This window comes from Miscanthus floridulus, chromosome 8 (assembly GCF_019320115.1).
Source record: "Miscanthus floridulus cultivar M001 chromosome 8, ASM1932011v1, whole genome shotgun sequence".
NCBI classification, from domain to species: domain Eukaryota; kingdom Viridiplantae; phylum Streptophyta; class Magnoliopsida; order Poales; family Poaceae; genus Miscanthus; species Miscanthus floridulus.
Window position 1 is genome coordinate 64,170,583 of NC_089587.1, and position 15,264 is coordinate 64,185,846.

Genomic DNA, 15,264 nt, shown 5'->3' on the forward strand with positions numbered 1-15,264 from the left:
TTGCTGCTCCAAGTTGTACCGCAGCAACTGGTAGAACTTCACCTTCTTGAAATGGTGACGCGCTCGGCCTACCAAAAAAGGAAGCATAAGCAACGTAAGGAAGAAACTACAAAACAGTGAGAAAGACGCAAATAACCTCCTATCTCCTTATAAAGAGCACTTAGATACTCCGCCCACCCACTTAGTGTGTCAGCAGAGCTCCCTATAGGACACACCAGACAAATAAGTGTTAGCGCCTCAAACAAATGGAGAAAATAAAGATAAGCAGACCAAACAGACCTTCGCCGCCAACACTGCCAGCCCGAGAAGGGCCAACGGTCCCTAGAAGCAACGGCGCCTTCGGGGGAGCGCCCAAGCCAACACAGGCAAGATCCACGCTGGGGGAACAGGGATCTCCCCCTCCAAAGGGACCCCCATGGCCTTCATTATGTCACCTACAAAAGTGAAGGTAAGGAGATCTTGCAACCAACCAAAAAGCAACAACATAAAGGAAAGACAAAAGACAAGCAAGCACTTACCCAAAAAAATACCTTGAGCGACATCCATTTTGATATCCTCTTCGCGGTGAGAACCAACCGGAGGAATAGGATCCAGAGGCTACGCTAGTGGTGGACCATCTTTAGACTCATCCTCAGACTCCTCGACAAGAGGAGCTTTCATAGGCCTACTATGGCTCTCTGACGCAACTCACTTGCCAGTGCCATCACCACCGCCCTCGGAGCTAGATGACTCATCGCCCAATACATTGGGCATGGGTTCAACATTAGGGAAATCAGCGATGGCGAGACAGCTCAGTCCCTAAAGAGCAGCGTCAACAAAATCACCCCCTTCAAGAGCAGCGGAGGTGGCCGACTGCTCGGCCTCTACACTCGTCGCCGCCGAAGCAGAGTCATCATGAACGCGCTGTGCCACCTCCTCACCAGAACCTACGGAGGTAGCACCGGCGGACGCGGCACCAGTAGAGGCCACAAACTTTTGCCTCTTGCTAACAGTCTTCGGACGGCCAGAACACATCCTCTTCTTTGCTTCAGCCACTGCAGTAGCGTTCTTGGCGGCGGCCGTCTTCGCCTTGTCCTCAAGCGACTTTAGTACTTTGGCAGGAACTTTATGTTCCTCGTGATGTATCCCAACCTCCTCAAAGATGCAATTGAGGTGCGGCATCATGCCCACGATGGCCCTCCGTACCAGATACTCCTTGTTTGACATTTTGCCAAAGATATCACATGCACCCTCCTCGGCAGCCGCAACAAACTCATCAGTAGTCATATCCTGCGCTCGTGTTATATCGAAGCGAGGGAAGGGAACCCCGACACCTTCACCAAAAATAGGAAGACTGACCATCTCGATCTTTATCGCTGGTCTGTTTTGGCTGAGTGGCCAGCACTTAGATGCTACCATCTCCTCAACTAGATCACGACCTCCAGAGTAACGATAAGCCAAAGCGAAGGCCCTATCACAAGCTTCACGCCCTTGGTGACGTTCGGTCCAGGAGTCCCTTGGGTCGAAGGCTTCATTGGGGTCATCACAGAAGCCAACAGATACCAAGTGTGCTTCTTCCCTTCATCATCCGTCGAAGTCATGCCACCGGTCCTAACATAGAACCAATACTGCATCCAGTCCTTATTCCATTTATTCTTCTGAGCAAAAGAAATCTCTAGTCTCTCACCCTTATTCTACCTCTTAGGCATGAAAGCACAACTGCCATACTGAGCAAACAACTAGTCTTCACCAACTCTCTTAGGCTGTCGATGGAGCTCATAATACTCATAGAAGGTGCCAATATTTGGCTCCGCACTGAAAGATAGACAGGCCCAATACAACTTACTAAGGGTAAGAATGCCATTGGGGGTCAAGTGATGCAGCTGTACCTCAAAAGCCTCCAAGAAATGGCAAAGAAACCGCGCCATAGGTGTTGGTATTTATCAACTTGTCACTTGTTTAAGTAGTCACCTAATGTTGTACACATTTCTTAGCATCACTTTTATTAAGTTGTCATCCCTAGCGATGGTGCCAGAAATGCTTGTTGGTACTACCTAGTGCCACTTCTAGAATGACACTAAGAAGTACTTTAGTATTTCATGCGACTAGAAAGAATATATATGAATGAAAGGAATCTCTAAGCGCACAGATAATATACCATTGTAGCACTTCACTCAGGAGTATTCTAGGTATCGTTATTTATATTTTTACCACAGGGAAGGACGGGCAGTTGGAATATATTGATAACTTATACACATGATGGAGAGACTAACCATAACCAACTTCTACTCATAATAGGGGTAAGTCAAGAGATAAATATATACGAATGGTAAATAATAACTAATCATTGATCACTCAGAGTACTCTTTTCTATGGCATTAGCATGGCTAAGTAGAATATTAGAGGAATAATTCCAAAGTCATTCTTAATTACAAGTCAAAGCATACGTTGATTAGTGCAATTACACTTAGTAATCATGGTTAAGATCAACTTCATATATACACATAAGTGATATTACTAAGGAAGATTAAGAACAGAGCTTGTTTCCTTCGTAACTAGATCCTACTTGTCCTATATTCAGGGAGTGGACTACAAAGGACTTAACGGGAGTGTCACATCCGCGATCTACCACATGGCCTCTACTTCGGTGTGGTGTCCTCTGGAATCTTCTAGAGCTGTTTATGCGATGATTAAGCACGATTAATTCTGACATGTAGGTCCACCTTGACGGTTTTCTGGATAAACCCTGCAGAAAATATAGATTCACCAAAACTCGTCGAATTTATTAGTTTAAACCCCTAAACCTTTGTTGGTGATTATATGCATGCCCTTATACATGTTATATTTATGGTTTATAATAGTTGTCAACTACCGTCAATAGCAGGTAAGCGAAGGCCGTAGGTAAAGAAGTCACGAAAGATGACGGCGTCAGCAGCCAGCAGTTTAGGTACTGTTTCCCCTTGCAGAGGCTTCGCCTTCTTCTCGCTAAAACAACCTGCCTCCTCCAAAACTTTGATCATGTCCTTGGTCATGAGCGAAGGACCAAAGTCCCATGTCCTGCCCGCACTAGCCATATCCTCTGCCTCCTCAGCAGTGATCAGATCTTCGACCAAACTGGCTAGCTTGCACCATGTTGATGAGAGCTGGTTTGAGTTCAAAGCCATTGTCTCCGACATTGACCGTCGGTCTAGTACGGATATTGGCCGTAATTGGAGCAGAGAACTCATGGAGGATCTTGTCAGCCATGGCTTTGAAATCAGGTGTTAAGCTTCGCCTTATCTGGTTGTCTTCCGATTCTAAAGCTGAGACTTTCTTGAGTTTGGCTCTAGTTCTCATGATTAATGCTTCTAGATCTTCAATGTAGTTTGTCGGAAGGTCAAAACCGGCCATACATTACCCTGCATAAGATATAAAAGTAGACAAATAAGGGTAAGCCTGTTTGAGCAGAGGTTAATGGTTTATCTCGATTACATCAGTAAGTACAAGTTTATCAATATTTTCTTCTTGCCTAGCTACCTTCCCCGGCAACGGCGCCAGAAATATTTGTTGGTATTTATTAACTTGTCACTTGTTTAAGTAGTCACCTAATGTTGTAGATATTTCTTAGCATCACTTTTATTAAGTTGTCATCCCAAGCGATGGTGCCAAAAATGCTTGTTGGTACTACCTAGTGCCACTTCTAGAATGACATTAAGAAGTACTTTAGTATTTCATGCGACTAGAAAGAATATATATGAATGAAAGGAATCTACAAGCGCACAGATAATATACCATTGTAGCACTTCACCCGGGAGTATTCCAGTATCGTTATTTATATTTTTACCATAGGGAAGGACGGGCAGTTAGAATATATTGATAACTTATACACATGATGGAGAGACTAACCATAACCAACTTCTACTCATAAAAGGGGTAAGTCAAGAGATAAATATATATGAATGGTAAATAATAACTAATCATTGATCACTCAGAGTACTCCTTTCTATGGCATTAGCATGGCTAAGTAGAATATTAGAGGAATAATTTCTAAGTCATTCTTAATTACAAGTCAAAGCATACGTTGATTAGGGCAATTACACTTAGTAATCAAGGTTAAGATCAACTTCATATCTACACATAAGGGATATTACTAAGGAAGATTAAGAACATAGCTTGTCTTCCTTCGTAACTAGATCCTACTTGTCCTATATTCGTGGAGTGGACTACAAAGGACTTAACGGGAGTGTCACATCCGCGATCTGCCACATGGCCCTCCGCTTCGGTGTGGTGTCCTCTAGAACCTTCTAGAGGCGTTTATGCGATGATTAAGCGCGATTAATTCTGACATGTAGGTCCACCTTGATGGGTTTTTGGATAAACCCTGCAGAAAATACAGATTTACTAAATCTTTGTAGATGGTGAATTTTTTATTTGAGATCGTTTAGGGGCTCAGTTTTTGAATTTTGAATTTTAAATTTTTCATATGACCTTGGATGGAGATATGTCCTCTATCAAAATTGTAGTGCTCAAGAAGATATAAAAATTTGTAGTTAAAAGTTTTCTCATTTTAGTTTGTTCACGAGTTATATTGATTACAAATAACTGTGGGGTGTGGTGGCAGGGACCGAACATGCGAGGTGAGAGGTTCTGGGTTTGGATCTTGGTGGCTACACTTGTTCAGAATTAAATCTTATGTGTGCGGGGTAGGTTCACTCGGCTTCGGGCCACATTTTTTTCCTTATTTTTACAAATGTTTTTTTTAAAATGGTCTAGAATTATTTTTAGAGATGGTTGACTTAAGTCAATGAACCCTAAAAATGATTTTTAAGGGCGGTTCTCTTAAAAAATAGCCATCCCTGAAAATCAATTTATAGGGACAGTTTTAAAACCGTCTCAGAAAGTAAATTATTTTTATATTCGATGGAATAGTAACGGTTTTGCTGACTCTCTCTAAAGATTGTTTTTGACCATCTATAAAAGCATTCATGTACTAGTGTATTACCGAATGAAAAATTAAATTCGACTATACCAAGTTATATGAACCATGACCTATATATAATGAAATGAAGTACTCCCTCTATACTAAAAAAAGAAGTCGTTTTGGACAGTGACACGGTCTCCAAAGCATAACTTTGACTACTTATTTTTATAAAGATATTTATCAAAAAGTGATATATGTAAATTTTTGTGAAAGTATTTTTCAAGACAAATCTATACATATGGTTTTCATATTTCTAAACTCAACAACTGAAAAAGTAATTCATGATTTATATTCCTAATGTTTGATCCAAGTCTTTTTCAAAACGACTTCATTTTTTATATGGAGTGAGTATATTTTGAATCAGAATGTTTAATTTACTTGAGTTGTGGACGTTTGTGGCTGTGAATACAGTACACTACATGACTGCAGACGATGGGTCAATTCAGCAGCTTGCATTGACGTCCCCCAAAGATATTTAAATTGTTAATTAAATATTATATATTGTGTAGTTTTTGCACATGCTTCATTCATCTATAGGCTTGTCGTACGGATAACTTGAGAATGCCATGTTTTGGACCCGTCACCTGCATGCCATGACCGCCTGAGCTTCGTTCGCGCTGACGATTGACGAAGTCGACTCGCTTCATCTGCAGCTTCGTCCGAACCTACCTCCGAAATCCACGTCCACGACCTGTGCAACGCCTGCTTCGCCACGCCGCTTCACGCTTCACTTCCCTCCCCTATATAGCCAAACCCTAGCTCTCCAGCTTCTCCTCACCAAAGTAACCAGCCCTCGCTAGCTAACGAGTTCAGAGCTCGATCGCCTGCCTCGATCAGCTTCGAATTCTTCATTTCGTCCACTGACCGACCACTGCTTGCTCGATCTTTAGTAAACTCTGCTAGCTACTCCGCTAACAAAGATCCTAACAAGAATGGGCAGCTTGGACACCAAGCCTACCGCCTTCTCCGCCTTCGGCGACGACGCCAGCGGCTTCCAGCCGCTCAACCCCGACGACGTCCGCTCCTACCTCCACAAGGCCGTCGACTTCATCTCCGACTACTACAAGTCCGTCGAGTCCCTACCCGTGCTGCCCGACGTCAAGCCGGGGTACCTGCGGAACGAGCTGCGGTCCGCGCCGCCTACATCCTCCGCCCCGTTCGACGTCACCATGAAGGAGCTCAGAGACTCCGTCGTCCCGGGGATGACCCACTGGGCCAGCCCCAACTTCTTCGCCTTCTTCCCGTCCACCAACAGCGCCGCCGCCATCGCCGGCGACCTCATCGCCTCCGCCATGAACACCGTCGGCTTCACGTGGCAGGCCGCGCCCGCCGCCACCGAGATGGAGGTCCTCGCGCTCGACTGGCTCGCGCAGCTCCTGCGCCTGCCGCCCAGCTTCATGAACCGCACCGGCGCTGCTGGGCGCGGCACCGGTGGCGGCGTCATCCTGGGAACCACCAGCGAGGCCATGCTCGTCACCCTCGTCGCCGCGCGTGACGCTGCCCTCCGCCGGAGTGGCTCCCAGGGGGTGTCCGGCCTGCCGCGCCTGGCCGTGTACGCCGCCGACCAGACGCACTCCACCTTCTTCAAGGCGTGCCGCCTCGCCGGCTTCGACCCGGCCAACATCCGGTCCATCCCCACCGGCCCGGAGACGGACTATGCCCTCGACCCGGCGAGGCTGCTCGAGGTCATGCAGGCCGACGTCGACGCCGGCCTCGTGCCGACCTACGTCTGCGCCACTGTCGGCACCACGTCGTCCAACGCCGTCGATCCGGTGGGAGCCATTGCCGACGTCGCCGCCGTGTTCAATGCGTGGGTGCACATTGACGCCGCCTACGCCGGGAGCGCGTGCATCTGCCCGGAGTTCCGGCACCACCTCGACGGCGTGGAGCGCGTCGACTCCATCAGCATGAGCCCGCACAAGTGGTTGCTCACCTGCCTGGACTGCACGTGCCTGTGGGTGCGCGACACGCACCGCCTCACCGACTCGCTGGAGACCAACCCGGAGTACTTGAAGAACGACGCCAGCGAGTCCGGCAACGTCACCGACCTCAAGGACATGCAGGTCGGCGTCGGCCGCCGTTTCCGGGGGCTGAAGCTCTGGATGGTCATGCGCACCTACGGCTCCGCCAAGCTCCAGGAGCACATCCGGAGCGATGTTGCCATGGCCAAGATGTTCGAGGATGCCGTGCGCGCCGACGACCGGTTCGAAGTCGTGGTTCCCAGGAACTTCGCGCTCGTGTGCTTCAGGATCAAGCCCCATGGCGGCGGCATGACGGAGGAGGACGCCGACGAGGCTAACCGTGAGCTCATGGAGCGCCTCAACAGGACCGGGAAGGCGTACTTGGCACACACGGTGGTCGGCGACAGGTTTGTGCTACGGTTCGCCGTGGGTTCGTCGCTGCAGGAGGAGAGGCACGTCCGGAGCGCGTGGGAGCTCATCAACAAGACCACCACTGAGATCATGCAGGAACAGATCGTTGTGGAGTAGTAGTACTGAAGTCGTTATACTTGGATTGAGATATTATTTGATTCTTTGTTGTTTGACCACAGGAGGAATAATAAAGCCAATTAATATATTTCGTCTTAAGGAGGAATCTATTTATATTTTTTCTCTGTGGTGCCGTTTGGATCTTTCATTTGGAGGAATTAAAATCTACTTAATAAATTAAGCTATTTGGCTCAGAATTTAACATTCTACCACTTTTCAAAGTTCACATATAAGCCAATCTCAGATTCATAGGGTGCGAGATGGAAATTGATTCTATAGATCACCATTCTATGTTTCTACTTCGCAACTTATAACACACTCTTCAGTTCGCTCTTCTACGGTAGAAATGCAGCACATAAGTATCTCTCTCGTATATCCAACACTAATATACAAATATAATCCATATATAACCATATTAGCTTAATTAATATGTGTTTAAACTATGATTATTAAAATGAATTCAATTCCAAGGATCCAAACATGGCCTAAAATGAAAATGTGAGGCATATATGCATGTTTAGTGCTCAAAAGATTTATCAATAGATTCATATTTTTACATGCCCTGTTTTATTAAGATGTTGGGTAGTAGTAATTTGTTATAATAGATTATACTAGAATCTAATGTTCAAAGTAATCCTCCAACTATATGACATGATGGGCATACACATGACCAAGATTTTTTAGCTGCTGGCTGCAGCTGACACTCTACTCAGAAAAAACATTTTTAGGATCGGTCAAAACCGATCCTAAATCACAAATGGCTACAAACTTGCTTACGTGCATTCTTGATAATTTGAGTCCATGACCTAAGCCTCGTGTAAAACCCCCTCCTTACCACCGTACTAATTCTTTAATATTGACTTTTACAAATCTTTTATTGAATATGCCCCCCCCCCCCCCCCTCTAAATGGTGTCAAATGAAAAAACTTCTGCAAAGTTTTATATCTCGTCAAACACTACAACCTTAGTATAGAGCGTGCCCCGTCTAAGATCGTTTGAAAATTCAAAAAAGGTGAGTAAAATAAAAAATATATATAATTTACATAGTTTTATATATCGTTGAGCTATAGAATGTTAGTATAATGTTTAATTCATCCAACTTTATTTGAAAAGTTATGAATTTATTTGTGTGGCACCTATTTAGAGGTGATCCATAGAATACATGCGACTGGTAAAGTGTTTGTCACTAGAAAATGCAGGTAATTTCAGGTGCGATCAATATTACTAACCGCTTATAGAAATATATTTTTAGGGGTGATTCGTTAGCTAAGTCCATCAAATGACGTTTCTATGGGCGACCAAAATTATAATTGCCTCTCTAAAAGAAGCAAGCCTCTAAAACTCATTTTTGTAGTAATATGATGGAAGTGTGACTTGGCAGCTGGTTCCAAACTTGCGAACTTAGCTGGTAAAGGCTCCTTTTGGTGGAACTTATCCATCTAGATTTAAGTTCTCGACTTGATACGGGTGGTAGGGCTACGCGCCTGTCACAGTGAGTGTGCTTGCATTGCATATACATGGGCGTACGTCTGTACCATGTGATTTGAAAAAGAAAATGAGTGATATTGTTGTTGTAATCTTGAAACTTCTTTCCTCTTAATGAAATACGGGCAAATAAGCACGTTCGTGAAAAAAAGATTTAAAAAAGAAAATCAGATTCTTTACTCTCAACATTGGTAGTAGCTAGTTTGTACCTTTTTTTTATGATGTTGGGAACATGACCTAGCGTGTAATTTTCGTCAAGGAGGGGAAGAAGAAAAGAGAGAGAATAATACAAGAAATAAGAATGAAGAGAAGTGGAAGCATTGCGTATGTCCGCTCTATTTCTCCGGTCATATGTCAGTCAAAAACTCAAAATTATCACGTTTTATCTGATCACTTTGGCTCACATATATGCACGCATCATCCGTAGATATTTGCCAAGAGCAACGGTCAATGAAATTGTCCAACCTGCTAACTAGCCGGACTACTAGGAGCGGACGAACTGTAACAATCAAGTTGGTGAGTCAGTAAGCAATTACGCTGGCGATTGAGCAGTCAGCGTTTGCATCTGATGAACCATTGCATGCTACAAGGGTAAATGCTGTCATCAACGAGTGAGGTTAACACTTGACTTGAGTTAGGCATAGGGTCAAACTATACCCCTTCTGGCCGTGGTAGAAAGTAACATTTTTCTTAAGGTGACTGCTGGAGTGCTGGTAAAATAAAATTAGAGTGAAGGCCCGGCAACGACAAATGACTACTACAGAAATAATTTTTAGAAATGCCTTCATTTTAATCAAGCTTACGGCTCTATCAAGATTGTCTCTAAAAATGGTTTCTAAATCGGCCTGTATCTAGAAGCCGATTTTTAAAGGCGGCTGGAAAGCCCATCCGCCTCTACAAATACCCTCTATTTTAGAGGAGGCTAGAAAGCCCAAGCACCTCTAAAATAACATTTCCAGAGGTAGCTAGCTAGAAATTCTACCAGTCTCAAGGTAAATGGATTTCTGGTTGGCAATTTGGCTGCCTCTAAAATAGGTACAACATAGTAAAATTTATATTTTTTCTACAAATCAAGTGAGATGAAGATAAACTTTATTTGAAAGTTGTATCTCCGTAACTCACCTTACACTTAACAGTAGTTGGAGGGAGACATCGATAGAACTGGCATGCGGAGACACATTATTTAACTTTTTTTTTCTGTACATGAATATATGGCCATATTATCAACCCTATTTTATAATACACCAGTTAGAATAAATCTACAGCCACACAACAAATGCCTGCTCTACAGTCATGACCTATGCTACATCCACACCTATGAATGCACCAAAAAATATAACATCATTAAAACGGATGCACCAGATTATCTCTTAGTCATTCTCTCTCATTACTTATCCAAATCCAACGGCTCATGTGTAGTGTGTCTGCCCTCCATCACCCTCCCGTGGACTCCCAGGGCGTGGCGCTCCCTACTCGCATGTGCCCGACGCAAGCCGCCCTTCCATCGCTCCGCCCCACTATCGCCCTTCCATTGCTACCGCCGTGATTGACGCTAGCCGACGAGCCCTGCGCCGCGCGGGGCCTGGAGGACCGCGCCCACCTGGGACGCACCATGGTGGCCCTAGACGACCTCCACCTCTCCGGCCTCAACGCCACCCACTTCCTCACCGTGCTGCGGCAGCCGTCAAGTCCGTCCACGCCTTCGACAGGGCAATGCTCGACTCGATGCGGTCACCGTGGGCGGAGAGGCGGCGGGTGGAGGTTTCCTGCATCAGTGTGGCCGACACCAAGCCAAAGAACCTCGGTGGGCTGCGCCTCCACTCGGACGAGCCGTGCGCGTGGTGGTGCCGCAGGTGGATGCAGTTGGTCAAGTGCATGTGGCAGTGGAGATGGTCGCCGCCACCGCCACGCATTGGCAGCGGCTCGCGGTTGGGAGCCACTGCCGCGGGCATTGCACTGGTTCCGTGGTTCGTACTCTCCCTTCCCCTATCAGAAATAGGATTTAAAAATATAATATAAACTGCGATTTCATCTGTGCGGTGTTTCTAATAGGTTAGTTCAGCTTCTCTTGACTAAAATCAGGTTGTATTACTGCTTAAACATGATACTGAAAATTAAAGATGTGGACCGAATCTTTTGTTGCTTTTGCAGGAGAAATTAACTGATGAAACATTCGTAGTTTCTATTGTATGTATTGTTATGTATTGTGCAGGATGGAAGGCCAATCCAGTTGAGTTTGTTTTTGCTATTCAATCAGAGTCTGCACACTGTCTTCTCACAGTACCTGGGACACTTACCCCCACTACTGAACTTTGATATATTGCCACTACTGAACTTTGATATAGTTTACAGAAAATGGGAAAAAAGAATGAAACTATTATACAAGTTGGAAGAGTTGGAGGCCTGAGTGTTTCTGCTAGCAGTAAGGTTGTAAACACACAACCATGTAGTCGGGAACCTTAGCTGGATGCTTGGATTCATTGCTGCAAATAATCACTTTGTTGGGAAGTTGTCGTGTTGTCACTTCACTAGCTAGCATGATAAGCTTCAGAGGAGCTGGAGGTTGTAGATTGACATGCTGTAGCATGATAAGCTTCAGAGGAGCTGGAGGTTGTATATTAGGGACCGTTTGGTACAGCTCGTGATGGCTCCGGCTCCGGCTGCCATGGCACTGTACCGTCCTGTGTAGTGCTTGCACAGGACTGCTACAGGGAGAGAGCCGGAGCTGGGCGGAGTCTAATATGCTTCAGTGTAGAGGAGGGAGTAGGAGCTTCTTGATTAAATTTCCAGCTTGCTCTGTTGCTGCAAAAAGGCACATTGATTCCAATACGACAATTCTGGATGTCCAGGGCGTGGTATGTCACTGAAGATTTAGTCTTTCATGATGCTTCTCTTCATGAAAACTTTTAGTTGATGAGAGCTAATTTGATATGTATGCCTTATAGGGGTTGAAAAATTTCAGCAAAACTGCACGCGAATTAATTCACCGACTACAGAAAATTGACAATGATAACCGAATTTGATATGTTGCTGTTTTTTCTTTCTTGCTTGGAATATTGTGTTAATCTGAATACCAAATGTTTATGATGCTACGTAATTAAGAAAACAAATCCTAAAATAATGGATGCTTATGATTATTGTTTTATTTGTAAAAAAATCTCAGGGAATTGCCAGAATTTCTTGGTGGCACTTGTACCTGTCCTAAATACGGAGGTTGCCTTAAGGCTGAAAGGGACCATGGAAGGACCCAAACATACTTAAGTCATGTATACTGCTTCTGAGGTCAAACAGCCCAGGATAGACAAAAACGAGGATTGGAAGGAATGGATTCCCAACGATGATTCGTTTTACTCATTGCTTGTCTTCACGAGAGGTAGCACAATACTGCATGGTCTTATTTCATTAGTTTGTGAATTTATGTTTCTTTCATCCGTTGATTTATTGCTTAGTTTTATGATTTATTTTTTCTAGATGCCACCGTAGCGTTAGCAGGGCAATATACTATAAGCTTGAAGAATCCAACTTTCCCGGTTCAACGCAAAAGGTCCCTTCCTCCAATTCGACCTCGTTGGACAGCGAGGATGCTGCAATAACTCCTTGTATCTCGGGCATTTCTGCATGTGCTTGGTACGACAAGTGGGGACCGAGGTTGACCCAGAGTCCATTGTAACACCTCTGGTGTTACGAGCTCGCTAAGCACTGAGATTATGACCAGAGAGATAGATCTATAAATATAGTGAGTTAGTTACTTAAATGTCTATATGTGTTAATGAAAATTCTAACGCGAAGAGTAGAATAAGTAGTTCTAAACATTGGCACGGAAGCATTTTTTTATAAATAAAAATACAATACGACTTGTATATAGTACTTAAATAAAATTCGAAGTGTAAGTTTAGTAGATGAAAATGCAACTTTTGTTTAGGTAAATAAAAGTTGTTCAATAGTATTTTTGATAGCTCAAGGATTGAAGTTGGAATTTAATTCCAGCCTCTAGAACTAAAATGGTCAAGTCTGAAAACCTAATGACGATATAATGCTTGATATGTGTTTCGATCCACAGTTAGAAGAATTGTTGAGCAAGTGGACATGTCACTTCCAGGTGTCAGGCGGACAATGCTGTTTAGTGCGACGTTCCCAAAAGAGATCCAGCTTAGCTGTTTTTATTTTTTGGCATGCTCTTCTTGAGTAAGCATTCCTGTTTCGTTCTTTTAGTAAATCTATTGTACTTCCTACAGTATATTTCTTCTCCTGACTGTTTTGTCATGTATACCCTCACTAATATCCTGTATTTGATCAGTCGTTGGGGTTATTATCTTGTCATGTTTTTTTCTAGATGGATAACATTTCTTTCCATGCTAGATATTTTGAGAAATAGATAAATCTTACATCTATTTTTTGTGCTTCAGTGTGCTACACAATTTCAGCATGCTTGCATTTGTTTCTTGATAGTCAGTTGATCCTAAAGTACTTGTATTCTTTGAGCATTGAAGTTAGTATATACTGCTCGCACTCTATGGTCATTTATCTATCAAGCATCAATTTTGCCACCATTCATGTCATTATTGTGCCAACTACTTGAGTTTAACATGTTCTTTTGCAACCTAGAGTTATTTTATTCCGTATCCGTACTCATATCTCTACATGTGATACAATTACATACTCCGTATGTGTTAAACAACCACACATATAGGATCTCTAGCTGTTATTGATATGCCCATAATGCATCTATATGTGCTTCATCATTTACAACAGTAAGAACTAAGTGGCTGATGATGAGATTTTTTCTGCTAACCGAAGGGGTAAATTTATTAAATCTAATTCTTTGCTGAATGGGTGTATGGGTTTGTGTTTGTTTGTTAGTGTTGAGGTGGCGCGACCCGGATAGGGCGGCGCACGGCGTGGCCGGTCAGAGTTGCCGGCGCTGGAGGCGTTTCGAGTGAGGAGCGAGGAAGATGCTGCGCCGCGATCGTCAGGGGCTTGGCAATGTAATTGGCTACAAAGTTTTAGTGGAGTTGCAATGTAATTGTTGAAAAAGGAAAGAATTGGAATGAAAAAGTTGGCTAAAAAGTTTGAGGTTATCGGTTTGTGAAATATTTTTCATGTAGCAAGGCATGGGTTTTTTTTTGTCTTTGAAAAAATTTAAGTTTTGTCAGCTCATAATTTAGTTGTTTTAGTTTGTATGTCTGAATCAAGGCAACGACGGTGGTAATGATGACGACAGGGCCATGAGTTTCCTAATCCCCGCTGATGTTAGAGTTTTGAAATTTTAGGAAAAAATTCCAATCTGAGATGAAATTCCCCTATGAGATGGCTTTATACATATGAAAGTTTGGACAATATAAATAATAGATATTAGTATGTATACATGTGAATTATTTATTTTGGTATTTAACTTTGTATTGTTTCAAAAGATTATATAAATTAATAATAACGATATTACTTCGTCGTTTGGTTGTTTTCACGTGCATCACTGAAATTAAACCGTGGCGTTAACACGAGTATGGTTAAAAGTATTGCTTGCATCCGTTGCATCTGAGCAGCATGCAGGCATGCAGTCGCTGTCATCGGATCAACGCATAATCTCAGTAAAACCAGCACGCATGCAGTCGTCGCGATTCCACTTTCCAGAGGTCGAATGCAACCAATAACGTACACGTACGTGTAGCATGTTTTATTTTATACTTGCGGAAAGGAGCCGGCACCACACGCATGAGATATATAGCACTACGGGATACAGTAATTTTGCCGAGTGCTAGGGGCACTCGGTAAAGGCCCAAAAACACTCGGCAAATGCTTTGCCGAGTATAACACTCGGCATACAATACACGGCATTAATTTATCGGCAAACAGTAGTTTGCTGAGTGTTTTTTATCGCGTACTCGGCAAATAGTTTGCCGAGTGTCAATAAACACTCGGCAAAAATAAACTCTCAGCAAAAAAATGTTAACGGGATGGCACGGTGACAGTGATTTTGCCAAGTGCACGACGGAAAAACACTCGGCAAAGTTTCTCAACTTTGCCAAGTGTCAAGACGAAAACACTCGGCAAAGTTTCTAAACTTTGCCGAGTGTCAAGACCAAAACACTCGGCAAAGTTTGTGTCCAGCCCAAAACACTCGGCAAAGTTTCTAAACTTTGCCGAGTGTCAGGGCTATAACACTCGGCAAACTTTAGAAACTTTGCCGAATGTCACGCTCAAAATACTCGGCAAACAAGCGAGCAACGACCAGATTTTATGGTCACTTTGCCGAGTGTCCATTAGAATACACTCGGTAAAACCAAAACACTCGGTAAAGAAGGTTCCTAGATAACAGAAAATGGCCTCTTCGCCGAGTGTTTTGCCTTGACACTC

General features: G+C 43.8%; 1 protein-coding gene across 1 annotated transcript; it reads left to right on the forward strand.

Moving 5' to 3' along the window:
- Positions 1–5,561: 5,561 nt before the first annotated feature.
- LOC136472333 (tryptophan decarboxylase 1-like) lies at positions 5,562–7,428 on the forward strand. Its single transcript, XM_066470052.1, has one exon. The coding sequence runs from the start codon at positions 5,872–5,874 to the stop codon at positions 7,426–7,428; it is 1,557 nt and encodes a 518-aa protein (XP_066326149.1). The 5' UTR covers positions 5,562–5,871.
- The last annotated feature ends 7,836 nt before the right edge of the window (positions 7,429–15,264 follow it).